Source organism: Chiloscyllium punctatum, chromosome 10, assembly GCF_047496795.1.
Source record: "Chiloscyllium punctatum isolate Juve2018m chromosome 10, sChiPun1.3, whole genome shotgun sequence".
NCBI lineage: Eukaryota > Metazoa > Chordata > Chondrichthyes > Orectolobiformes > Hemiscylliidae > Chiloscyllium > Chiloscyllium punctatum.
The window spans coordinates 7,858,085-7,885,411 of record NC_092748.1 but is presented as its reverse complement, the minus strand read 5'-3'; the positions used below and the strand labels follow the sequence as shown (position 1 = coordinate 7,885,411).

Here is a 27,327-nt window from a genome sequence, read left to right as displayed (position 1 = left end):
TGCAAGCTATTCCAATGGAATGAACACCTTCCCCGATCCATAGGAGCTTGGGGAACACCACTTGAGTGCAGAAAACTGCAAAGTCTCACTCAGGAAATAACCTGAACTACACCTTAGCCAAACAGTTACAATTTTCTTCGGGTCCCTGCTGAGTAAAATACTGTAATTGTTATCAATACACAGATCTGGGACAGCAACAGAGTCCCAATCGACTTAAGTGGAGTAAGAATAATCCGAAGGGTGGTCTAGGAAGATATTCAGGTGAGTTTGTACCCCGGAAACTCCACCTGCATCTAGTTTGGAACAGAAATTGCTTAGCAACATCCAAATCAGACCATTCAGGATAAATGTCTGGTTAAATGACCATCCGGTTCAAGTGGAAGTCGATACTGGCATGGATGTGTATCAGTGATCACAGAACCAGTTTTTAATAAAATTTGCTTGGGACACCAGCCCTTAAATTTGCACAATACTTGAGCTAGGTTAAGAACCTGTACAGGGGAACCTTTGCAGATTAAGGGTACATGAAAGGTAACTGGTTTGACTACCAGTGATTATAGTAGAAAGCTCGTGCCCAAGCTGGATGGCGAGAGATTCACCTAGATTTGCTCAACATTTTCAATTAGAGAATGGCTGTCCGACTGAAGTTCTAATTAAATACCCAGATATTTTCTAGGAAGGTGTAGGACTATCAGAGGAGCCAAAGCATGTTGACCAGGAAGTAAATCTGTGATTCTCAAGGTCTGTCCAGTACCATTTTGCCTACAGGAAAATGTAGAAGCAGAACTCAAGACTGGAAAGTGAAGGAATTATCAAACCAGTCCAGTTTGTAGAATAGGCAGCACTGGTCATACCAATTTTAAAGTCTGATAGGTCAGTTTGATTTTGTGGGAATTTTAATCAAGCAGTGACCAGCTTTTCACAGTTGGATAAATATCCAATCCCTTGGATTGAAGATTTGCATGCAACGCTGGCAGCAAGTTGAACCTTCACAAAGCTTGACACGAGCCACACTTACTCGTAATTGTATTTAGATCAGGATTCTCAGAAGTATGCCACAATTATTACCCATAAGGGCTTGTACTGATATATAAGAGTGCTATTCAGCATATCATCAGCCTGTTCAATTTTTCAGTGGATGATGGAGAACATTTTGCAAGGTCTACCTCAGGTCACCATTTACCTAGAAAACATTCTGAAAACAGGGAAAACTAGTAAGGGACACTTGGATATAATCCTAAGGCGTTTTTCCGAGGCAGGCATACACTGAAGTATTCCAGGCCCCGCCCTCCCAAGTACCCTACTTGGGCTACAGGGTCGACAACATTGGGTCTTTTGGTTTTTGGAAGTTAGTGAGGGTGATCAAAGGTGCCAGGCCCCCATGTCTGTCAAGGAGACTGGGTCATTTCTGTGTCTGGTAAATGATTATGGAAAGTTCATACACAGACTGGCATCTATCCTAGCACTGTCCCATCAACTGCTTAAAAAAAGGGTCAGCCTTGGAAATGGTCTCAATGAATTGAAAGAACAACAATCATCCACTAACATTTTGTCACACTGTGATCCCAAGAAAGATGTTATTGACATGCAATGCCTCCTTATATGGCATTGGGGTAGTATTAGCTCATAGGTGACCCACTGGAGAAGAATGTTCAATAGCTTATGCATATATGACTTTGGGTAATGCACAGCATAAATACACCCAAATTGTAAATGAAGGAGTGGCGGTCATATTTGGAGTTCCACCAATACCTTTATAGGTGAAACGTTTTGATAATCATGGACCACAAACCCCTGCTCAGTCTGCTTGAAGAGGATAAGGCAGTGACGCTCACATCTTTGGGCTGCATTCAGCAGCATGCTCTAATACTAAAGTGGTTACAAATATAACCATCTGGGAGGCTGAGTAGCAAATGCTGATGCACTGAGTCACCGTCAGTTGGAATTGTGGAACCCCCAATGGAAGAGTTGGTTGCGATATTGAATTTTCTGTCAGGTGACCAGTCACAGCTAACAAAATCCAGTCCTTTCTAAACTGAAACAATTGGTATTAATGGGGAAAACCAGAGGGCCTTTGTAGCTAGAATTAAAACCTCCTTGGACCTTAAGGGACCAGCTCATGGTTGACGCCATCATTTTGTTATGGGGAGTGAGAGAGATTGTGACAATCAAAGTTTGCCATCCCAAATACTGGCTGAAACTCCAACAGAGCCATCCAAGTGTTTACATAATGAAGATGTTGCAAGAAGTTATGTTTGGTGGCCAGACTTGGACTCAGACATAGTCGCCTTGGTGGGGCAGTGCCCTGACAAAGACAAAAATTAGTGCCAGCAGCCTTCCCAGATGGATAAACCTTGGACCCTGTTGTGTGTGTGTGTGTGTGTGTGTGTGTGTGTGTGTGCTGCTTAAACGGATCAGCCTCGTTTATGTGCTTATGTCTTGACTGGGTCTTAAAGCCATGATCTTCTCAATCAGTGCTGAGTGTTCCATTATCATGAATAAATCAGCTGCAGTTTTTGTTTTATTCATTTCTGGGATGTTGGAATTACTGGGTAGATCAGCACTTATTGCCCATCCTTAATTGGGTAATGTAAACTGCGTTGCTGTATGGAGTCACATACAGGCCAGGCCAGACAAGGATGGCAGATTTCAAAGGATTTTTTATGATAATCACAGAAGGCTGATCTTTCATTCCTGAGTGAAATTTGAATTCAAATTTCAAACTCTGTCTTGATGGGATTTGAACCCATGTGCCCAGAACATTAGCCGGATTTTGAATTAAATCCTGTGACATGACAACTATGCCACCACTTTGTTCCTTAAATCAAGCACTACAATATACTATACACTTTATGGCAGCAAGGAAGCCTGATTATTACATAAACATTATGGAGGGGTGCCTGTGTTGGACTGAAGTGGACAGAGTTAAAAATCACAACACCAGGATATAGTCCAACAGGTTTCCTTGGAAGTCAAACTTTGACCTTTTACAATAAATCCTGCGTCCTATGGTCATGCCCCACCTGACAAAGCAGCAGCGCTCTGAAAGCTTGTCCTTCCAAATAAACCTGTTGGACTATAACCTAGTGTTACATAAACACACAGATCTGGACCAATTCAGTGTAACACTAGGGGATTCATGTGATCTTAATCGTTTCTACACCACTGTCAAGAAATTGGTTTATCAGGTTAGTAAAAATTACCTGGCATGACATTCAGCTGGAAGGAATAAAGTTTGTTTGCATCAGGGAAATCCAATTTACATGTGCCTGTAAAGATAAAAATCAATAAATGGAGTGAATGCAAGTAAAGTCAGCACTCAAAACCAAAAGATGTAAAGATAAAAAACTCAAAAAGGCCACTCAATTCATCCCTTTATGCATCAAAATGTCCATCTAAGGCCATCCTGCTGATACAATGACTCTCCCACGGAAGCTCATCTTTCTGGCATCTAAAACTATAATTCTAGGATCCAGATGCAATTTTATTAATCTCAATCTTCATGGGCATGTAGATTACTGCAATCAGTTCTCCGAGTAAATACATTCTTAAAAGTAGTCTTTTTCTGTAGTATTTATCGGAATTTTGTTTAAGGCAGAACACAGAAATAAGTAATAAACTGTCCAATAATGGGTTTAAACCATCAGAACATTGGTTAATAATGATCTATTTTGTAAATAATCTAATATAGATCAAAGACCTGGCAACGATTTGCTGGCAATTAATTGTCCTGACAGAGACCATTCACAAGGGTAACAGTAATCATCTGGATTGTGTGATAAAGATTGACCGCTCACTTCTGGGAAAGCAATTAGGATGAATAACTCAAGCCAAAAATAGAGAAATAAGGGGATTTTTGACCACAACATTCAGGACAAGGAAATAAGCATGTATCAATAAGTGTACTGGGCAGAAAAAAAAACAGAATTTGGAGAAAATAAGTTCTGTTTCAAATTAACTAAATGGAGTGGTTTGCAAACATGATGATGAATTGGCAATGGAGATGTTTAAATTGGAAAAAATAAACAAGATAAATACATTCTTAAGAAGGCATCAACAGACTGAGAACCATAAATAATCAAAAATTAAAAAGATTCAAAAAGGAGGCACATGATAAAATATCCTCAACAGCATTAAAATAAAATGTGAGAAGTATAGAAAGTGCAGTGGAAGATTGACAAGATGAACAGATATTGTTAGAAAGTGATGTGAAAACCTCTCTGAAGAAGGGTGTGTGGAACATAATGCCATGGTAAATTTATTAGACTTTTAACTGTTAATCAGATAAAACAAAAAGTGACAATGTAGAGGTTGACGTGAACAATTCATAGAAGTAAATAAAACTCTGGTTCAGCAACTGGATTCTGATCATTGTACCCTCGCTATTGAAAGTACTCAGAATGCAGACAAAGGCACCGGTCACAAAAGCAAAATGCCACAAATACTGAAAATCTGAAATACAAACATAGACGCTGAAGAAATTCAGGAGGCCTGCCAGCATCTATAGTGACAGATATAGAGTTAATGCTTTAAGTCTGATATGTCTCTTCTTTAGAACCCAGAGTTCAGACTCAAAATGTTAACTGTTTCTCACTTTACAGATGCTGCCAGATCTGTTGAGTTTCTCCATCATTTTGTTTCTTTTTAATCACAGTTGTCAAATTCTCTTTAAATATGCAATGTTGTTGAAACAATTTTATTCAAAGAGAGGATGACCACAGTAATCATAGATCAAGACAGTTAAACATCACCTGGGAGAAACTCCTAAATTTCATAAAATAAAACTTTTTGGAAAACATGGATTAATTAAGGGAAGGATGACATGGACTTGTAAAGTCTTGTTTGGACACTCCAGTATATTTTGTGTAAGAAATGACAAAAGCAAATGCAGCAATATATCTGGATCTTCTGATTCAATTTCATTAAATGTCTCACGTGAAATACTAGAAAAAATGTTTAGGGGGGCATGAGTTACATTCCACTGAAAGTCAATAAGGAGTTCCTTGGTTTTGCTGGCATTGATAGCGAGGTTGTTCTCAGTGCACCATTTTTCCAGGTATTACACCTCCCGTCTGTAGTCTGTTTCATTGTCATCTGAGATTCAACAGACTATGGTGGTGTCATCAGCGAATTTGTAAATGGCATTAGTCTGGTATTTGGCGACACAGTCATGGGTATACAGTGGGTACAGCAGGGGGCTGAGTATACGCACCCTTGGGGGGCTCCAGAGTGGAGTATTAGTGAGGATGAAATATTGTCCCTAGTCTTCACTGACTGTGGCCTGTGGGTCAGGAAACAGAGGATCCAGTTGCAGACAGTGTGCCTTAGACCGGAGGGTTCAGAAAAGATTTAGAAGGTATTTCCAGGGCTGGAGGATTTGAGCTATAGCAAGAGGCTGTACAGGCTGGGACTATTTCCCCTGGAGTGTCGGAGGCTGAGGGGTGACCTTATAGAGATTTATAAAATCATAGGGGCATGGATAGGGTAAACAGACAAGGTCTTATCCCTGAGCTGGGATCGTCCAGAATTAGAGGGCATAGGATTAGGACGAGAAGAGAAAAATTTTAAAAGGAGCCTAAGAGGCAACTTTTTCAAGTAGAGGGTGGTGCGTGTATGGAATAGGCTGCCAGAGGAAGTGGTGGAGGTTAGTACAATTGCACCATTTAAAAGGTATCTGGATGGGTATATGAAAGGAAGGGTTTAGAGGGACATGGGTAAATGCTGGCAAATGGGACTAGATTAGGTTAGGATATCTGGTCAACATGGATGAGTCGGATCAAAGGGTCTGTACATCTCAATGACTCTATTCAAAAAGGATTGGCTCATTGACCTGCTATATCAAAACACAAACTACCCCCATGTGATACCTATATGGTATATTCAACTCTGACCTGAGATGTGGGGAGTGAACCCTTCTGACTGAGATTAACAGACGTATTGGCACCAGCTCAATATAAAATAACCCAAAACCTTCTCAGGACAAAGTCTTAAATACAAGAAAACTTGAATGAACTGTGGTTGCTGGAAATCAGAAACAAAAACACAAATTGCTGGAAAAACTCAGCAGTACTGCAGCATCTCAGGAGAGAAATCAGTTAACGTTTCTGATCGAGTGAGCTTCTTCAGAACAGTTTTCTTTTAGATCAAAGTCTTGAAGTGAGAGTATGATGGCAAATCAAACAATAATATATTGTTTCATTGATCAATGAAGAGTGGCCTAGCGGACTCAGACCCTTTTTATAATTACAAAGAGAACCAAGGTGTATATTGAAAACAAAAGTTTTCAGATGCTCGAATGAGAAATGTTTCAATAAAACCTCGATTAAGCAGGTGTCCAAAAGTTTTTCTAAAAGGAAAGATCCTTAAAATTGGGAAATATACAAAGGAAGCAAACAAGGGAGTAGCCTTTTCTGTGGAACCAAACAACTAACTGCTTACCATAGTGAAGAACTTTGCAACAGCATTACCAATTAAAGTTTGACAGTCATATGATCAGGCAAATGATCAGATGCTTTGAGAAGGAATTAAGTTTCAAGGAGCATCTTCAAGAAGGCAGAGGGGTCAAGGAAAGAAATTTCAGATAACTGAAAACATTGTTACAGTTGTGGAACAATTAAAATAGAGGGCATGTAGGAGGCCAATATTGGAGGAGTGCAGTGACTTTGGAGGGTTGCACAGCTTAACTGGCAGTCAATGTAGGAACTGATCTCATCAGGCAAAGGGCAGTTTGACAACTGATCATAGTTTCATAGAACATAGAAAAATACAGCGCAGCACAGGCCCTTTGGCCCTCGATGTTGCGTCGATCCTAGCCCACCTAACCTACACTAACCCACTATCCTCCATATGCCTATCCAATGCCCGTTTAAATGCCCATAAAGAGGGAGAGTCCACCACTGCTACTGGCAGGGCATTCCATGAACTCACGACTCGCTGAGTAAAGAATCTACCCCTCACATCTGTCCTATACCTACCGCCCCTTAATTTAAAGCTATGCCCCCTCGTAATAGCTGACTCCATACGTGGAAAAAGGTTCTCATGGTCAACCCTATCTAAACCCCTAATCATCTTGTACACCTCTATCAAGTCACCCCTAAACCTTCTTTTCTCCAATGAAAACAGCCCCAAGTGCCTCAGCCTTTCCTCATACGATCTTCCTACCATCCTGGTAAACCTCCTCTGCACCCGTTCCAGTGCCTCCACATCCTTCCTATAGTATGGCGACCAAAACTGCACACAATACTCCAGATGCGGCCGCACCAGAGTCTTATACAACTGCAACATGACCTCAGGACTCCGGAACTCAATTCCTCTACCAATAAAAGCCAGTACGCCATATGCCGCCTTCACAGCACTATTTACTTGGGTGGCAACTTTCAGAGATCTGTGTACATGGACACCAAGATCCCTCTGCTCATCCACACTACCAAGTATCCGACCATTAGCCCAGTACCCCATCTTCTTGTTACTCTTACCAAAGTGTATCACTTCACACTTACCTACATTGAACTCCATTTGCCACCTTTCTGCCCAGCTCTGCAGCTTATCTATATCCCGCTGTAACCTGCCACATCCTTCCTCACTGTCAACAACTCCACTGACTTTCGTATTATCCGCAAACTTGCTCACCCAACCTTCTAGCCCTTCCTCCAGGTCATTTATAAAAATGACAACAGCAATGGTCCCAAAACAGATCCTTGCGGAACACCGCTAGTAACTGCACTCCAAGATGAACCTTTACCATCAACTACTACCCTCTGTCTTCTTCCAGCCAGCCAATTCCTAATCCAAACCTCCAACTCACCCTCAATGCCATACCTCCGTATTTTTTACAGTAGCCTACCATGGGGAACCTTATCAAACGCCTTACTAAAATCCATATACACCACATCTACCGCTTTACCCTCGTCCACCTCCTTAGTCACCTTCTCAAATAATTCAATAAGGTTTGTGAGGCACGACCTGCCCTTCACAAAACCATGCTGACTATCCCTGATCACATTATTCCTATCCAGATGTTCATAAATCTTATCCCTTACAATTCTCTCTAAGACTTTGCCCACAACAGAAGTGAGACTCACCGGCCTATAGTTACTCGGGTTATCCCTGCTCCCCTTCTTGAACAAGGGAACCACATTTGCTATCCTCCAGTCTTCTGGCACTATTCCTGTAGACAACGAGGACATAAAAATCAAGGCCAATGGCTCTGCAATCTCCTCCCTTGCTTCCCAGAGACTCCTAGGATAAATGCCATCAGGCCCAGGGGACTTATCTATTTTCACCCTTTCCAGAATTCCCAACACCTCTTCCCTACATACCTCAAAGCCATCCATTCTAATTAATTGTGACTCAATATTCACATCGGCAACAATGTCCTGTTCCTGAGTGAATACTGACAAAAATTATTCATTCAGTGTCTCCCCAATCTCTTCAGCCTCCGCACGCAACTTCCCACGACTATACTTGACTGGACCTATTCCTACCCTAGTCATTCTTTTATTCCTGACATACCTATAGAAAGCCTTTGGGTTTTCCCTAATCCTACCAACTAAGGACTTTTCATGTCCCCTCCTTGCTGCTCTTAGCTCTGTCTTCAGATCCTTCCTGGCTACCTTATAACTCTCAATCACCCCAACTGAACCTTCACGCCTCATCTTTACACAGGCTGCCCTCTTCCCTTTAACAAGGGATTCTAATTCCTTATTAAACCATGTCTCCCTCACACTACCCTTTCCTCCCTGCCTGACAGGTTTCTGTTGCTAGTACTTGATTTACAAGATTTAGTAAATAACAGTTTTAGAACTTGTTACGTGGAATTGAGTTGCTAGTCCAGTCCCATAACTATGGTACGCTGTACTTGGTAAATTACTGTTGATATAGTAGGTGCTTGAGGACTGCTCTTTTACCTGTGGTGTTAGAAACAAAATCTGTTTGCTGCTTTCTAGGTTGAGCCTCACAAGTACATTAAAAGATTATGCATTTTAAATGTCATTTTTTTCGTATACAAATTATCAGTTTAGATTAGGTACTTTTAACATGTAAAGTACAAATACAAATGTGACATAGCAGACTGGATGGACCAAATGGCCTATTTCTGCTTATATGCCTCATAGTCTTATTGCAATAACTTAAATCAGCTCACTTTTACAGAAATTAGATTAAATATGAAAAATAGCTAAAAGTATGAAGTGACTCATGGACAGAGGGAAATAGCTAAACAAGATTGTCTAAAACAGATTGATAGTAGCCTGTTTCAAAGAGGAAAAGCAAGCACTGAGAGTGTCCAGATGCCAATTAGGGAGACCTACTTTCCTTGCCTGGAAATTGTTCTTCCCCTCTCCCTAAGGGAAGGATGAGTGGCTATCCTTCCTTTTCCTGCATGCAGTTCGTCAAATATTGTGTCTACCAGGACAAACCATAAGAATTGTTTCAACATAAAATGTCATAAGCATATTGAGTCAAATGCAAGTTTTCACAATACGTGTTGCAGCATGTCACTTGTGAAGATCATAACACTTTGAACAGTTCTATTAATAATAATACAGGGACACTGCAGATACAAGTTTAACAAGGCAGAAATCGCAACACTTTGAAATGTCCAATAAAGCAGTATTTCAAGCTCAAAAATAATGAAAATATTTTCCTTGAGAATATTTTTCTTTTCTTTTTATTTAGCTGAATGACTTGGCAGATGCAGAACACTTACGGCCATCCAATGAACAGTTTGTTTCAAGTTACATGTGAATTCCCTGACAAGTTCAGTGTACAGTTGCTGAAAGTTTCATTGACCACTGGCTCCTGGTCTAACAGTGCCTCAGCTTTAAAATCCCCATCCCAGTTTCCAAATCCTTTCACTGCCTCACTCCTCCGTCCCACATCTGTGCAGCTTCTTTCAAACCCTACAACACTCCAGGAGCTCTGTACTCCTAAAAACTTCTCTCTCTTGTCCGACTAGATCTTAATTGCTAATCCACTGGAGGTTGCAACTTCAGTTGCCATGCTCCCATATTCTGGAATTCCTTCCATAAACTTGTGCAACTCCAAACTTCTCTTTCCTTTATTTAAGTTGCTCCTTAAACCCTACTTCTTTGACGAAGATTTTTGGTATCTGTCCTGGAATGTGCCTTGCAGGTTTGATGACAAACTTATATTTGATAACTTCCTTGGTACATGTCACTATTTATAGGTGCCACATAAATGCAAGTTTTTGTTGATGAATGAATAGAAGACTAAACACAATTTAACTGACAAAAAGTAACCTTAAGATTGACTTTTTGTTTTAAACAGGGGAACCTGAGCAGAGTTTTAAAGGGGAGGGGGAGGGGAAAGGAGTTAGAGGTCCAAGTGAATGTACAAATCTTTAAACAGGCAACGAGGGATATAAACAGCAGTCATTAGTGAGAGATTTCCCCAAGATCAGGGTGTATTTCTACAGAACTGACACACCGAAGGAACAGAGATGGGGGGCAGGGGCTTGTAGCTTCAGGGAGTTCCCTAACTAGGACTGGATAAAGGGAAAGGAGGAAATTAAAAACTGAATTTGAAATCCTCCAATGCCTTACAAAAATAATGGAATAGTGCAGGTACTAGATTTTAACCTTGCAAAGTAGAAGGTGACGTACTCTTGAAGAAGCAATAAGGCAACGGGAGTACAGTCGGACACAAGGAAGCTCAAAGGAATCTTGGGATGCTTGTCCACAGATCTCTGAAGGTGGCAGAATAGGCTAATAATTAAGGCTATGAAGAGCTCATATTCAAAACTTCGACTGTCCTGCTCCTTGGATGCTGCCTGACCTGCTGTGCTTTTCCAGCACCACACTCTGACTCTGAGCTCTAGCATCTGCAGTCCTCACTTTCTCCCTAATAGTTAAAGCTGCAACTTTTTCAGTTGTGGTAGGTGGCTGGTTAGCTCAGATGGTTAGACAGTGGTGCTGTTAACATCAAGGTCTTGGGTTCACTCCCCATACTGACCAATGTTGCTGGCTTCTTCCTGAAACTTCGGATGGGTTCTTTTGGTGCTGTAGAAGTCCCGTTTGCTTCAGGAGGTGTATAATAGCAATAAAAACAGATTAATTAGAAAACATTTTAGGAGCAGGGAGGTCAGGTTGGACCTATACAGGATGTTGGTTAGTCTATAACTAGAGTACTATGTGTAGTTCTGATAACTGCATTATGGGAAGGATGTGAATACACTGGAGGGGGTGCAGAGGAAATTCACCAGAATGTTGTCTAGGATGGAGAGGTTCAGCTTTGAGGTGAGACTGGATGAACTCAAGCTGTTTTCTTAGAAAAGAGATAGCTGATAGGGGAGCTGAGGTGAAGATGATGAGGGGCATGGACAGGGTGAACAGAAAGCAGCTATTTCCCTTAGTTGAAGCATCAATAACAAGTGACATAATATGAAGGTGAAAGGCAGGAGGTTTAGAGGGAATTTGAGGAAAATCTTTTTCACGCAGATGGTGTTGGGAATCTAGAATGTGCTGCCTGTGGGGGTGCTGGAGGCAGGAAACCTCAAGTTTTAAAATGTATGTACCTCGATGAGCACTTGAAAATGGGACAAGTTTAGATTTAAAGTTACTTTTCTTGGTTTAGGTTTGATGGACTGAAGACCCTCCTCTACACTGTGTGACCCTACCATTTTGAGGTGCTGGAAACCTGAAGTACAAATAAAAGGAGAATTCTGCAAATACTCAGCAAGTCAAGAAACTTAGGATGCATGGAGGTTCATTGCATTCTGTCAGAAATTTGTATTTATTTCTTCCTTCATCCACCTGTATATTCAGTCATAGAAGCATAGAGACATACAGCATGGAAACAGACTCTTTGGTCCAACTCGTCCATGCTGACCAGATACCCTAACCTGATCTAGTTCTGTTTGCCAGCACTTGGCCCCTATCCCTCTAAACCCTTCCTATTCATATACCCATCCAGACGCCTAATAAGTGTTGTAATTATATCAGCCTTCACCACTTCCTCTGGCAGCTCATTCCATACATGCACTACCCTCTGCATGAAAAGGTTGCCCCTTAGGTCCCTTTTACATCTTTCCGCTCTCACCCTAAACCTATGCCGTCTAGTTTTGGACTCCCGCACACCAGGATGGTATAGTGGGAGTTGAGCCCCAGGAGGGTAAGGAACCTGCTTTATTTTAAACTGTCTACCTGCACGGCTTCGACACACATCCTTAATATCGGACCAGACTTACCAATGTGAAGTACCCACAGGGCAGATAGATTTCAGCTCGACAGTGGCATTACTACAGTTACAATTAATTGTTACAGCAAATGTTGTTATTAAGTGGATCTTATCAGCCGAAGCCAACAGGATAGTGGCTCATGCTGACACCAAAGGCCTGGTGTTCGGCTTAAATCAAGGCACACAACTGGGTGCAGAGCAAGGAGAGGGAAACAGATATTGAAATATTTCTCTTGGTTCAGCCTCAGTGAATTCTTATCAGAATAGACCATTGCTGCACTGACATTTCTATGTGAATCATCTGACTGAAGGAAGGAGGACAGATATGTTCCTTGAACATTATACACCGCCTATGAATATTACAACCTGCCTCACCAAACGTAACTCATATGGTTTCCTGTTTTCATACACAGCATAAAGGGAGTATGGAGGAAAACATTTCCACTTAATATGAAATGAGATGTGACTCACTAGAGAGAAAAAAAATTGAAGCTGGCAGAGTAAATATTATAAAAGGGAGAATTGAATTCATGTTGAAGTGAAAGTTGATTGGTCGAGATTTGGGCTAATCCATTTAAAATAGTCAAAACTGTATCACCATGGCTTTTCCCAAGTTTCTAAAAGCTCATCTTTTTCTGCAACACAGGTTAAGAGCAACAGCTTCATTATAAAAATTTTGTTTGGCAACAAACTCGCTTTCCCTGATCGGAAGATTGCTGTCAGCATTTCTTCAATGTTTGACAGTTTCTTATGCACTCGACAATCTACCCAGCGTGTAAGCGAATGAAAGCTTAAACACTGTCACTGAAAGCAAGATGGAGAAGTGAAGAATAGCCTGGGTCCTGATTCTGTTCAATCACTGCAGTACTCCCAAGACCAAGTTAATCTGTGTTTTGGAGCTATTCCCCAGATACTTTGATTTGACTGATCTGATTCATTATTTAATTATACCTTGGTACACGTGACACTGTTGTCTTATGTGCTTTACAGACAGATCGTACTATAGGAGTACATTAGGTTAACAGAACAAAGTGCAGGATACAATGTTACATTTGCTGGACATTAGCTCAGACTAGCAGGTATGTGGATGCTTTATAATGCTGACAGCCCTCGTAGTTGTAGATGGATAGAACCTGGTTGATAAGGTCAATTTTTCTACTTTTTTGGATTCTGGCCCAATGTCTTTATGTCCTTTAACTCAATACCATTTCGTGACTGATAATGTTCCTCTACAGAATAGAGTCTGCTGACTGGCTCCAGATCTTGGTCAATAACCCCAGGAGATTCTGGCTGCTGTTCTACACACTTTGTGCTGCAGTGCGAAATCCTAGAGCATCTCCATGCCCTTTCAAGCTTCTGCTGGAGAAATACATGAGTGAGCAAATGAATATTCAGACTGTTCAGGGTCATCAGTCTTCTTGATTAAAGAATATACTGCATTGATGTGTGCCTCATCTGTCCGTTCCACTGTGCAGCATACTTCTCGGCTTAAGGTCATCTACCTCGGTTTAAGCCTCATGGTCGTCTCTGCTGGAATTTCCCTGCTAACTTCCCATGAGTGAGCAGAAAGAGCCTCATGTCAGGTTGACTGGCTCTCAATTGGTGCAAGAGTTGGCAATTGTGGCCTTTGTCATGAATATTGCCTAGGAAACTGTGTTGTACTCTTTGCTTCTTATCGATGGCCTTGATAACCTGAAAGACTCATTGCTGGTGGATTTTCAAGTTCCTAATCACCCTAGTCCATTGACTGGAGCTTGGCTGGGTTGTTGGAATGCAGCATCGTCAGGGTGTGCAGGCCAGGTTTCTTCCACTGATACACTTTATTCACAAAATTTTCCTGATCAAAAATACTGAAGACATCCACGAGGTTTTGTTAGCCTCATACTAGGCCAACATGGCTTCTTGAACTTTGCTACGACAAGAGGCCTCAGATTTTGACACCATGTATATTGGTGCGAGCCTGAGCAGTAACATATTCCTTACTCTGCGTTCTGTCATTACATGTTTTCACTTTGAGCAAAGAGTGACGTTGCAAAAAAAAAAGGAAAAACTGTCCAGCATCATGTGCATTAAAAATGTCCCTTGAAGCGAACTTGTTTAGTACGTTAGTATTTGGAATATTATGAGCAGTTTTGGGTTTCATACTGATGGATGGATGTGGAGGCCTTGGCGGTTCACAAAAATGATCCTGGGAATGAAGAGATCACCATATGACAAACAGTTGAGAATAGTGGGTCTGAACTAGCTGGGAGCTTAGAAGGATGAGGGGGCGGGTGGGGGGGGATCTCACTGAAACCTGCAGAATACCAAGAGGTCTGGATAGAGATGATGTGGAGATTATGTTTCCATTAGTAGGAGAGACTAGGACCTGAGGGCACAGCCTCAGAGTAAAGGGACAATCCTTCAGAACTGAGAGGTGAAGGAATTTCTTCAGCCAGAGGGTGGTCAATCTGTGGAATTCGTTGGTGCAAAGGGTTGTGGAAGCCAAATCATTCAGTGTCTTTAAGACAGCGATAGATAGTTCTTGATCACTAAGGTATCAAGGGTTACAAGGAGAAGCCAGGTGAATAGGATTGAGAAACATATCAGCCACAATCAAATGGCAGAGTAGATTCAAGGGGCTGAATGGCCTAATTCAGCTCCTAGAGCTCTAGCCTTATGGGACACGAGCAAGACTATCCCGCCATTGCTGCTGAAGCTGCTGCACCCTCACTACATATCACATGCAAGATGACAATGTGTCTTGTCCTGAATCTATCCAGTCATCCGTTGCTGTAGTTGAACTTTTGTGGCCCAGCTTCCTTGACAAGGCGACTCTTCTTTCCTGCAAGACTAGAATGGGGATGGGTACATTCTTTGTTCAAGCTGTCTTGAACATTAGTAGAGCTTCTCTGACCTTGGGATAAGCAGCCCTTCTCATCCTCTTCCTTGTGGGAGAGATGTCAGCTTATTGAGCTGTTCCAAGTTCTTTGTTTTGTGCTTCAGAAAAGTTTGACAAATTGAATGGTGGAATCGCTAACTCCTTGACGATGTCCACTTTTTGCTTTCCATCACAATTTTCCACTTGTTTATCGACTTCACTTCCTTTGTGATCACAACACTCAAGTCTCTGATAGGTTTAGCCATACTTGTAGTGTTTGAATGTCCTGATACAATACTGAATGACTGTTGCCCACAGTTCTGTGATGTTATGCACTAGTGTGGCCCAACTCCACCCTGATTGGTTGACACAGCCATTTGACAAGCTTGCACGAGTTTAGATCACCTGGAGTTACCAGTCAGCTTACTCTCACTCATTTTGACGTTGTATTCTGCCGGCAGGGATGGCTCACAACTTTGCAAACAATCAGAGTTTTGGGTTCTCCAAATTTGACTCATGATGATGTCACTTTATTTGGTAAAATACTCCAACATTGAGTTACACACTCACAGGGATAGGAGTGCAACGTGTAATATTATAGCAGGGAAAAACCCATTAAATCACAATCTGTTACAAGGCAGAAACAGCACATTGAGCTTATTACCATTGTAGAAATATTTATCTCCACATTAAATGTAACTGGGGAGTAGAATACTGGGGAAAGGTCATGCAGCTAATGTTCTCCCTTTGCAACAAGCTAATTCTCTTGTGGAAGTATTCTGATTTCTACATTCTAATCTCCCCTCGTCAAGCTTTTTGTTTCTCAGCCTCACTTTTAACTCTTTTTGCCTTTTATTCCATTCTCAATGACAGATAGAAATAACCCATCACTGTATACTTATTCTGACATTCCACTCAGTGACTCATTAGAAAATGGGTCATTAAGTCCATTCATTATGTTAAAGTTCTATGTAGGTTCCTCCTCAACAGTTACTCCTGCTTCTCACACACACTAACTCTCCTGACGACCAATAGACTAATAAAATGCTGAATGCTCATTATACAATTTGCATATTTACAATTTAAAAATAACTTTATGTAGCGGAGATATAATGCTTTTGCAGCTGGTCTTTCTGTTCAATCACTTCCTTACCCTGCCTTTGAGGTTTGTCTCCAGAATTACCTTACTCAAATGTTTTCTCCTGCAATGGTAGCCACCTTTCTTTCTTCCTTCAAGTTGAAACACACTACTTGAATTCATATCTGCACAAGTCGTGTTACCATCCAAATCTTTCAGCTCAGCGAGCAAACCTACATCCAAATCCTCAACCTGAGCTACATATCTTCTCAAAACTCGCTATAACTAGGCCACATTAAGCACTGCACAGATTTGCTCTCTTCTGCTAAGGCCACTCACGTTTTCACAATCATCCTGGAAAGCAAAGATAATTCGTACCAGTTTCTTCACTGCAAACAGTCTTCCTAAATGCCCACCTACTGTTCTTTCACCACCCATCCTAGCTACAAGTACAAGAAGTTGTTTGATGTGTCTACCATCATTGTCCACTGTGGAAAGCATCAGCTTTCCTAGACGAGAATCCTTTCTTCTGATTTCCTCTCATACCAAGTTTCCCTTGCCCACGAGACAGGCACTTCCTGTTCACATGTTGACCAGGTACCATACAAATGAAAGTGTATGAAATGCTCTTTAAATAATGCTTTCCGTAGTCTTAAAGTTCAGTCCAGTTTAACACATTCAACTTTATCTAATTTCCTTAAAATCACCCTACTTTAAATATACATTTGTAAGGGATCTCTCTCCTTCTCAAACTTAATGTCATACTCTTATCACATTTGCGTAACTAAGGATGCTCTCCTACTTTCAGGTTACTTTCTCTAGAGAGCCTTCAGCCAATTTGATCCACTCCATATATCAAGAAATGGCTAAATCGAAGGCTATGGGCTTGACAATATTCTGGTGGTAGTACTGAAGACTTGAGCTCCAGAATTAGCTGCGTCACTAGCCAACTACAGCTACAACACTGGCATGTACGCAGTAATGTGTAAAATTACCCAGGTTAATCATATCCACTAAATACAGGGCAAATCCAAATCAACCAATTACCTCATTAGTTGACTTTCAATCAGCAAAGTAATGGAGGTTGCCACTGACAGTGCTATCAAGCAGCTTAAAGCACAATTCTGCAATAACTTGCTCACTGAGAATTTGTGAAGAAGAATAAGGAAATAGAAAATAAACAAAATGAATATTTAATACCAGTTTTCTCAGGAACCTACAAAAATTCATCCAGAAATAATGGATAATTTAGGGATTAGAGAATAACGTTAATAAAAGAGATAAATTAGTGGGACTTAAAATACATAAATCCTTTCCCACCATGAAAGAGGTGGCTGTTTAGATGGTGGATGAACTATTGATCACTTCAAGAGCATCTTTTGGAGAGCTAAGTGAGTGGACAAAATATTGGCAGATGAAGTACAATATGAAGAAATTCGAGGTTTTAACTTTAAGAAAAAAAACAGAAAGCAGAGTATCTTGCAAGTGGTAAGAGACTGGGAAGTGGAGATGTCCAAGAGGGACCTCGATGTTCCTGCTTTTAAGTCAATGCAAGTTAACGTGCAGATACAGAAAGCAATTAAAAAGGCAACTATTGTGTTGACATCAGTCTGCAAGATGAACTGCAGCAACTCACTAAAGCACCTTTGACATTTCAAAATCTGCAACACCTACTATCCAGAAAGACAAGGACAAGTGTGTGGAAGCATCACCCTCTTACCCTTTATTCACACACCACGTTATACAGTCAGAGTTGGAATGAGCTGCCAGAGGAAATGGTTGAGGCAGGTACAATTACAACATTCAGAAGACATGTGGATAGGTATGTGCATAGGAAAGATTTAGGAGGAATATGGGCCAAATGCAGGCAAATGGGCGTAGTTCAATTTAGGATACTTGGTTGGCGTGGGCAAATTGCAGCAAAGGGTCTGTTTCCATGCATTTGGAAATATATATTGCCATTCTTTGGGATTGGCAATTGCAGGGTTAGCCAGTAATGCCCGCATCCAGTGAAACAACATAAAACAACTTCTGGCTTGCTGCCATTACTATATTGAGCATTACTATATTATATATTCACTGGTCAAAACATTTAGAAGGAAAAGTACAATTTTGTGCTATAAGGGGTTTAAATATGTGATACTGTGAATAATTCCAAGTACATGCTGATGAAGACAAAGTCTAAAAGTATATTTGTTGAGGGTGGTTTGTGAAAGCAACTAATTGTTTCCATCTGTTCAAATGACGCAAGACACCAAGGATGACAGCAGCTAATTATTTTCAACTGCAATCAGATGTTAATAATGCAGGAAAGCTCATGTGGAAATTAGTGCGAACTTCACAGGAAATCCATGGGCTCAGCAAGTCATTTCGTGATGCAGGGTAATCCTGATCTCAGGAATTTTGAAACTTTGTTTGATCAAACACATGCACATTGCATGGACTATTTCCATTTAATCAAATTCAGATTACTTCTTTGTACACTTGAAGAATGCATGACAAGCCCCACTTATTGCCACAAGCAAAATGGTCACACCTATGATTCCAGATGGCAAAAGATGGCAGAAACTAGTCGAATCAAAATATTCCACCTCAAAAATGCAGGCATGTAATTCATGGTATGAAAATATAACAAATCTGTCAGAGTTCTGCAGGTTAAAGCAGATAACCAGCTTCACAAAACTCCTACACATATTTAATCTTCTCAGGCCTGTCAACTCATGAGCCCTCATTCTTGCCATGGTGTCAGTCAAATATGAAACAATCTTTGATCATTTCATTATATCTTTCCTGACTCTCACTCCTTTATAACCTCAAACTTTGTTCTATCTCTAATTCAGAAATGTTTTCTTTAAGTCAACTACAGTTGCAATTGCAAGCTTCCAGTCATATAGTCTTTGGCCCCTTCATTTATAATCATATTCTGCAGCTTTCAATGTGCTTCTCCCATCTTGATCCAGTGATGCCTTTGTCCTTCATAAAATCAGTCCTCCTCGGGGACATTTCCACTAGTATGCACCCATCTTCCCTGTTCCCTCAAAATCAAGGTACACAGACTTTATCTCTGCAGTATGGTTTAGAGACATCATCACATAAAGCACCAAGGCTTTATCAGTAACAACAGCTCATTACTCTGGGAACCACCCTGGAGAGAGTGAAGGAAGACCCTCGAGCCTCTTTTCTCCACTGACCATCTAACCCTCTTGTCCTCTACCCCTTCACCTCCAATTATAAATTTGAAGAGCTTAACCTCATTATCACAAAAGATAGAGAACATCTCATTAGCTACTTCCACTGTTTCTCCAGCACCTTGTCTACCAAATCAAACCTTTCAAAAAGGATATCCCCACCAGCACTAACATGAACCTACATATTTCTCCAGTTCCTTTCTTATACCCATCCTCTCCATGCCCTTTTTGATCTTACTTATCGGAGATTCATTGCCCACTCATGAACTCCATTCCCATTAACCTACTGACAAGTTATCTCCTCTTGAAATCATGCCAACAGATACTGAAAAAAAACCTGTCATTACCAATCCTCTTTTCAAATAACACACTCGTTTGCCTTTGCTAACTACTACCTTGTGTAGGATTTTAAGGTCCCTCCACCAGGCAGGTTGCAGGCCGGTGTGGCCTTTTCACACAATGCCAATCTATCACAACTTTACAGGGGATGGACAACTTGCCTGTCTTCACCCAGTGTTAAGGCCCTTACAGGAAATTATTGGGCACTTGGCAGTTTTCCACCTAGCTTTAATTTCTCAGTTACCAAGCAGCATTCAGAGGCAGTTAAGGGATGGTGAATGTTTGGCACAAGGAAGCCGAACAGATCACCTTGCACAGAGCTTGGACAAAAAGTGATGTAAGGGTCTCCTTTACTGGCTGCTTTCAAAAACTGGGTGTTCCCCTAAAATCTTCCCCCAAATGCAAATTTTGCCCTAGGTCTCCTTGGGTGCTCCCTCTCCACCTGACTTTGCCAACACAACACCAGTCAGTCAATGTGCAAGGGAGTGGTCATGATGATGGGCAAGCGTGCAGGTGAGTTAGCACCATGATGGGAGAGTCTCCTCCAATTCCCATGAGATGTTCCACACATATTTCCACCCGGGGTTCTGGGACTTTGAAACTGCACATTGCCTGTTGTCCAAGCAGTGGTCAGAGGTGGAATCTCCACCTGGGCAAGGAACAGAAATCCTCAGAGCATTAACCAGCTTCGGCATAGATGTGTTCTCTTTGGCGTGAGAGTAGGGAACCCTACCACTGTTAAATTCCCTGCTTTTCCTTCTCCCCACCCAGGCCTGCCCCTACTCCCAGCAAACCCAACACCTGACCTGGCTCCCCTTCACCCCAGCAAACCCAGTGTCCCATCTGACCTCTTGGTAAACCTGACTCTAATCTGTTCCCAAAGCACACCATCAGGAAAACCAGCCTAAACTGATTCCCAAATTTGCAACCAAGAAAACCTAGCTCCAAAACTAGTCACCAGCACAAAATAACCCAAAAATTCAAACACTGAAGCATTTTCTAAACAAAAGCAAATTAGCTGTTAAAGCGCTCACTACGATATTGCTTGTATTCTGTTTATACAATGCAGCAAATGTCTTAACATCACTTTAAGGTAAATGTCATAAGAAATAAATGTTTTACTTACTGGGAAGGTTTGCTTCAAGTTCTGCAACCTCTGGTGAAAGACAGAGACACAGGGTTAATGTCCAGTTAAAATTAAATGTCTCCATATAAAAAATAAGTAGTAGTGTAAGACACATGCACCATTTACCAATCAATTTAAGTCATTCAGATACTAGCTCTGTCCTGTCCTCACTCTGTTCCGGAATGAGTTCCGATCAGTGATCTGCCATAGGGTCACTGGAGGATGAGAGCATAGAGTAGGCGGTTTTCCCCCAACACTCATTTATCCCACTGTTTTCTTTCAATCATGCTGCTGGATTTTCTTTCATGGTACAATCTGTGATGTTATTCTTGAAGTTTGATATTGCTCAAAACACTTCATGAAAATGTTGGAGAGTTTAACCCCACTCATCTATCTGACTTTTCTTTAATAAAAATGTGCAGGTGTCTATTTGTGAATTCCATGCATTGTTAAATGCTCATTATTTCATTTTGCATCATGGATTCTTAAGAGTTTGTCATTAGACATGTTTAACATGTTCATGTTTAACTGGGAGATCCAACTCTCTTTTGTAAACCTCTCTTCTAGACACACCTGTTACTCTAGTTACTCTCCAATCAAACTCTCACAACTTGGACCAATTAAGTGTCAGACACAATGGACAACCACCTCTGTTGTGGGTTAAAACCTCACTCTGGTGGTCAGTGCACAAAAGTCTTAGTTAACTCCATCAGAAGCATTGAACAGATTCAGAGGTGGGGAAAACAGGAAGATTTTGAAATATTTGGACAGTCTGTGGGTTGAAAAATGTTTTTAAATCATGCAATTCTTAGAAATGAAGCCAACAGTTTACTGTGTGCTGTGGTTTACCAGCTGGTTACTGAAAATCATGTGACTTTAGAGAAAAGGCAAGCAAAACAGAGAGATAAGGCTCATCATCAATAATTGCTGGAAAAACTGGCTTTGAAAGAATTAAGGTACCTCTATGCTAATAGTTGCTTGGCAAATCTTTCAGAATGTTACTTTTGATAATAGACCCAGTCATCAATAAAAAAAAAGACACCCAGAAGCTGTGGGATTCTCTTCTGAAAGTATTTTCTCAAGTCAAGGTTCCTAGCAAAGAGTTTCAAACCACTACAGTCATTGAGTCATAGAGATGTACAGCATAGAAACAGACCCTTAGGTCCAACCTGTCCATGCCAGATATCCCTACCCAATCTAGTCCCACCTGCCAGCACTAGACCCATATCCCTCCAAACTCATCCTATTCATATACCCATCCAAATGCCTCTTAAATGTTGCAATTGTACCAGCCTCCACCACTTCCTCTGGCAGCTCATTCCATACACGTACCACCCTCTGTGGAAAAGGTTGCCCCTTAGGTCTCTTTTATATCTTTCCCCTCTCACCCTAAACCTATGCCCTCTAGTTCTGGACTCTCCCACCCCAGGGAAAAGACTTTGTCTATTTATCCTATCCATGCCACTCATGATTTTGTAAACCTCTATAAGGTCACACCTCAGCCTCCGATGCTCCAGGGAAAAACATCCCTAGCCTATTCAACCTCTCCCTATAGCTCAAATCCTCCAAGCCTGGCAACATCGTTGTAAATCAATTTAACTGTTTTATAATCTGCAACCTTACTTGAGCTACAACTTGGTTAATGCACAGCCCTGGCAACATCCTTGTAAACCTTTTCTGAACCCTTTCAAGTTTCACAACATCTTTCCGATAGGAAGGAGACCAGAATTGCACGCAATATTCTAACAGTGGCCTAACCAATGTCCTGTACAGCCGCAACATGACCTCCCAACTCCTGTACTCAATACTCTGACCAATAAAGGAAAGCATACCAAATGCCTTCTTCACTATCCTATCTACCTGCAACTCCACTTTCAAGAAGCTATGAACCTGCACTCCAAAGTCTCTTTGTTCAGCACCACTCCCTAGGACCTTACCATTAAGTGTATAAATCCTGCTAATATTTGCTATCCCAAAATGCAGCATCTCACATTTATCTGAACTAAACTCCATCTGCCACTTCTCAGCCCAATGGCCCATCTGGTCAAGATCCTGTTGTAATCGGAGGTAACCCTCTTCGCTGTCCACTACACCTCCAATTTTGGTATCATCTGCAAACTTACTAACTGTACCTCTTATGCTCGCATCCAAACCATTTATGTAAATGACAAAAAGTAGAGGGCCCAGCACTGATCCTTGTGGCATTCCACTGGTCACAGGCCTCCAGTCTGAAAAACTACCCTCCACCACCACCCTCTGTCTTCTACCTTTGAGCCAGTTCTGTATCCAAATGGCTAGTTCTCCCTGTATTCCGTGAGATCTTACCTTGCTAATCAATCTCCCATGGGGAACCTTGACGAATGCCTTACTGAAGTCCCTATAGATCACATCTACCGCTCTGCCCTCATCAATCCTCTGTTACTTCTTCAAAAACTCAATCAAGTTTGTGAGACATGATTTCCCATGCACAATGCCATATTGACTATCCCTAATCAGTCCTTGCCTTACCAAATACATGTACATCCTGTCCCTCAGGATTCCCTCCAACAACATGCCCACCACCGACGTCAGGCTCACTGATCTATAGTTCCCTGGCTTGTCCTTACCACCCTTCTTAAACAGAGGCACCATGTTAGCCAACCTCCAGTCTTCCGGCACCTCACCTGTGACTGTCGATGATACAAATATCCCAGCAAGAGGCCCAGCAATCACTTCTCTACTTCCCACAGAGTTCTAGGGTATACCTGATCAGGTCCTGGGGATTCATCCACCTTTATGCATTTCAAGACATCCAACACTACTTGTGAAACTGGAAGTGGATTGTGACCGGTTCCCAAAGACTAGAATCCAAGCTGACTGCTTTCACAATGGGCATTAACCATCAGTCTATGGCTGTCACCAATTTGGTTCTGTTTACAGGAAATCCAGGGGACATTAGAAGTTATCACAGTCTATCCTTTGTTTCAAGAATCTATAGCCCATGTGGGTGGTTGTTTTGCCTTTACTTCTTATTTTAAGGATCAACTTCACAGAAACTTGACGTTTTGTGGTGTGAGAGTATGTGAGCATGTGAGTGCGTAATTTTGTCTAGTGAGGTGGTAACCAGTGTTTGTTATTTGCTTTAAGAATAAGTCCTAATACATAGTTTATTTTGAGTTCATTTCAGATGATCGCTTTTATTCGGGAGTTGAATAAAAGAAAAGCAATTATCCATTTTAGAAACTGAATCAATAAATTGATAGCAATGGTGCAGCTGGTGGATCCCTTGCTGTTTGTAGCATAGATTAGTGATTTAGACTTAAATGTGGGAAGAAGGATTGGGAAATTGGAGGGTGACACAGAAATTGGCTATTTAGCTGATATGAAGAGGCTGGCTATTAACTGCAGTATGATGTCAATGGTTTAGTTGAGTAGATAACAAAGTGGCAAATTGAAATGCAAAGTTGTACATTTGGGGAGGTAAACCAAGCCAGGAAATAAACAGGAGGGTATTCAGAAGGCTAAAGGAATTGAAAGACCTTGGAAGGCATATCCAGAGGTCCCTGAGGTGGGAGGACAGAGAGATAGCATGGCAAAGAATATATTTAGAAAGCTTTCCTTTATTTGGCAAGGTATTGAGTATAGAAACAGAGTTGTAATGTGGAACTTTGTAAGACACTAACTAGGCCACAGCTTGATTGTTGCATATGTTCTGGTCACATTATTAAAGAAAAAGGCACTGATTTATAAGAACGTTGTAAGAGCTCAGAAATTACAATTATGAGGAAAGATTGGATAAACTAGTGCCTTTAATCAAAGTGCACAAAGTAATGCAGGGATTCAACAGTATGGACAAGGAAGATCCCTACGCTCAAGGAAACAGGTAAATCACCAGGGAGTATGGATTTAAGACGATTGGTAGAAAAATTAGAAGGGACATGAGAAAAATCCTTTTCACCCAGAGAGAGAGAAGTGGAGTCAGACATTTACTGTCCAGATTAGTCGTTGAGGCAGAAATCCATAACTCATTTAAAAGGAACAAAAACAGAAGCTTAGCAGGTCTGGCAGCATCTGTGAAGAGAAATCAGAGTTAACATTTCAAGTCCGGTGGCCATTCCTCAGAAAATGTCGGTTTATATGCAGAAGATAGGGTGGGGGGGGGGGGGGGGGGGAGTGGATAAGGAATAAATGATAGGTGGGGGATAGAGTCCAAAGAGAGAGAGAAGAAAAGTTGGACAGACAAATGAGTGAATAATGATCCAGCTGGGAGGGTGAATAGCTGTTCATGGAGACAGTTAGCAGCTAACAATAGGTCATATGTAATAGCAGACTCTGTGATAACAAGGCCTGGTGTATGGGGTTGGGGGCTAAGACGTGGGATGGTTCAGGCCCAAAATTATTGAACTCCATCTTGAGTCTGGCGAGCTGCAGGGTCACCCCAAGCAGAAAATGAGGTGTTGTTCTTCTAGCTTGACCTGAGTTGCACAGGAGCACTGCAGCAAGCCCAAGACAGATGTTGGCCAGGGAACACGGTGGTGTGTTAAAGTGGCAGACAACTGGAAACTCTTGTCTTTTTTGCAGGCAGAACATGAATGTTCTGCAAAGCAGTTACCCAGCCTACACTGTGTTTCCCCAATGAAGAGGAGACAATATTGTGAGTAGTAGACTAGACTGTGTAAAGTGCTGCTTCACCGGGCGGTATGTTTAGGCCACTGGCTACTAAGGAGGGAGGTGGTAAACTGGCAGGTGTTACACCTTCAGCGGTTACAGTTGCCACACGGGTGTTTGGGGAGTGGGGATGGTGTTGGGAATGAAGGCGAGTAGACCAGGGTGTCCTGAAGAGAACAGTCCTTGCAGAAGGCAGGGAAGGGAGGTTTTCTGGCAGGACAGGGGGGGGGGGGGGGGTGGGGGGGTTGGAAATATGTGTCTGATGGTGACATCTTGTTTGCGATAGCAGAAATAGAGACTGATGATCTTCTGTTGTGGATGAGGATGGGACGATAGGGACAAGGGCAATCCTATCACTGTTGCAAGAGGGAAGAGGGGGAGTGAGGGCGGAAGTGCGGGAGATGGGTCAGATCTGTCATTTCTATGGTACCTGGCTGGACAGGTTGATTTTCTTTTCTTTTCAGATAATTTTCTAAATAAACCCAAACTGAGTTCAGGCTTTGGATTTCCTTGCTCACCAACTGGTATTCAGGAGACTATTACTGGGAAACTTTGGGTCCTACAGATTCAAAGTTATCTGTTACATTGAAGCATGCTATATGGCAACGACATGACTCACATTACTCATGTAGTGTATCTGAAAAGGTTATGCTATCACACTTTCTGTAAATTTTAATGAATCAACACATACTTTCTGTCTCCCTGAACGGAGAATGTGGAAGTGGGTTGCAGCATGATATATTAGTATTTACATTAGACAATCAGGACATCATGCTGATAGTTTCAGCTAATGAGCAGAAAATCCTGCAGCCAAGAAGCTGCAGAGTGATATCAGACTTCTCTCACAGAGCACATCACTTCAGTGGTTACTGGCCAGCTCTAATTGCCAGCACTCTGGACACAACAACCTGTTGACTGAAAGATATTTGTGCACTGAATTTCTAACAAAGGGCAATTGCAGGTCAGTACATTACCCTCAGCAATTAAAGAAATGCAGGGACAATCACGCAGGTTATCCAAGTGCTGCATGTATCATTTTAAAAAGCAAAGAGATTGTAATTTTAATCATAGGTGCTTAAAATAACTTCAAGCAAAAAGAAAATCAAGAGCTCTTTCATGCACTTTCCATCAGTGAAAGCCCAGGTCTCTTAGTTGGTTCATCAAATAGATGGCATAACACTCAGTAAGCCAGCAGGAAGCGGTGCTTTCAGGTTGAATAATTTAGTCAAACAGAATATTTTCATGTACTCCCAGCCTGTCGTTGACATTTTCTATTTCATCGCCATGGTTGCCCCTAACGTCATCTCCCTCACACGTAACAAGGTCACATATCTCGCCTCCTCTCCCTGTAGGCAGTAGCTAATGATCTGCTTTAAATTTCATGTTGGCAAGTCCCCTCATACAGGTCACATTCGGCAATTATCGGAGTTTCTTAGTAGGCTACACGCAAACCATTTGTTTTTGAATCTTGGTTTTCAAATACATTTGAAATTTCTTCGCACTCTCTGACTCCCAGACTGCTAATGTTACTGTACCTAGTATAATCGAACAGCCTTGAAGCCAGCCACCGGACTGTACATCATGCAAAACATGTGTTCTGCAAATTCTTCTCATCTTGTGAGTCAGTACCATTTCAACATCAGTCTGATCGAAAGCTGCTTTCCAAAACACCACATCTCTACAGGGATTTTATGCCATTTGGCTGGACTTCAGTTCCCATCTCAAACTAAATTTATAATAAATGATATTACAACCTAGTAACCATTCTGTCATTCATCTCAGATGGCTGTTTTCCGATACATTTAGATAAACCCCTTCCACAGTAAATTATTTAATCAAATATCAACGTACAATCGCAAAATGAACCTACAGCAAAGCTTTTGTTTAAATCGCT

At 41.5% G+C, this 27,327-nt stretch overlaps 1 protein-coding gene across 5 annotated transcripts in view; it reads right to left on the bottom strand.

Moving 5' to 3' along the window:
• The window catches only part of LOC140481858 (NEDD8-conjugating enzyme UBE2F), a 366,423-nt gene that overhangs the window by 52,550 nt on the left and 286,546 nt on the right, over window positions 1-27,327 (bottom strand). For 4 of the 5 annotated variants that reach the window (XM_072578431.1, XM_072578434.1, XM_072578433.1 and 1 more), the window contains 2 exons: window positions 20,787-20,816; window positions 3,204-3,269 (listed from right to left, as the gene is read on the bottom strand). In XM_072578431.1, coding sequence (XP_072434532.1) covers window positions 3,204-3,269; window positions 20,787-20,816 — 96 coding nt within the window. Of the gene's footprint in view, window positions 1-3,203; window positions 3,270-20,786; window positions 20,817-27,327 lie in introns of those variants that run through there. The other variant, XM_072578432.1, reaches the window with a different exon arrangement.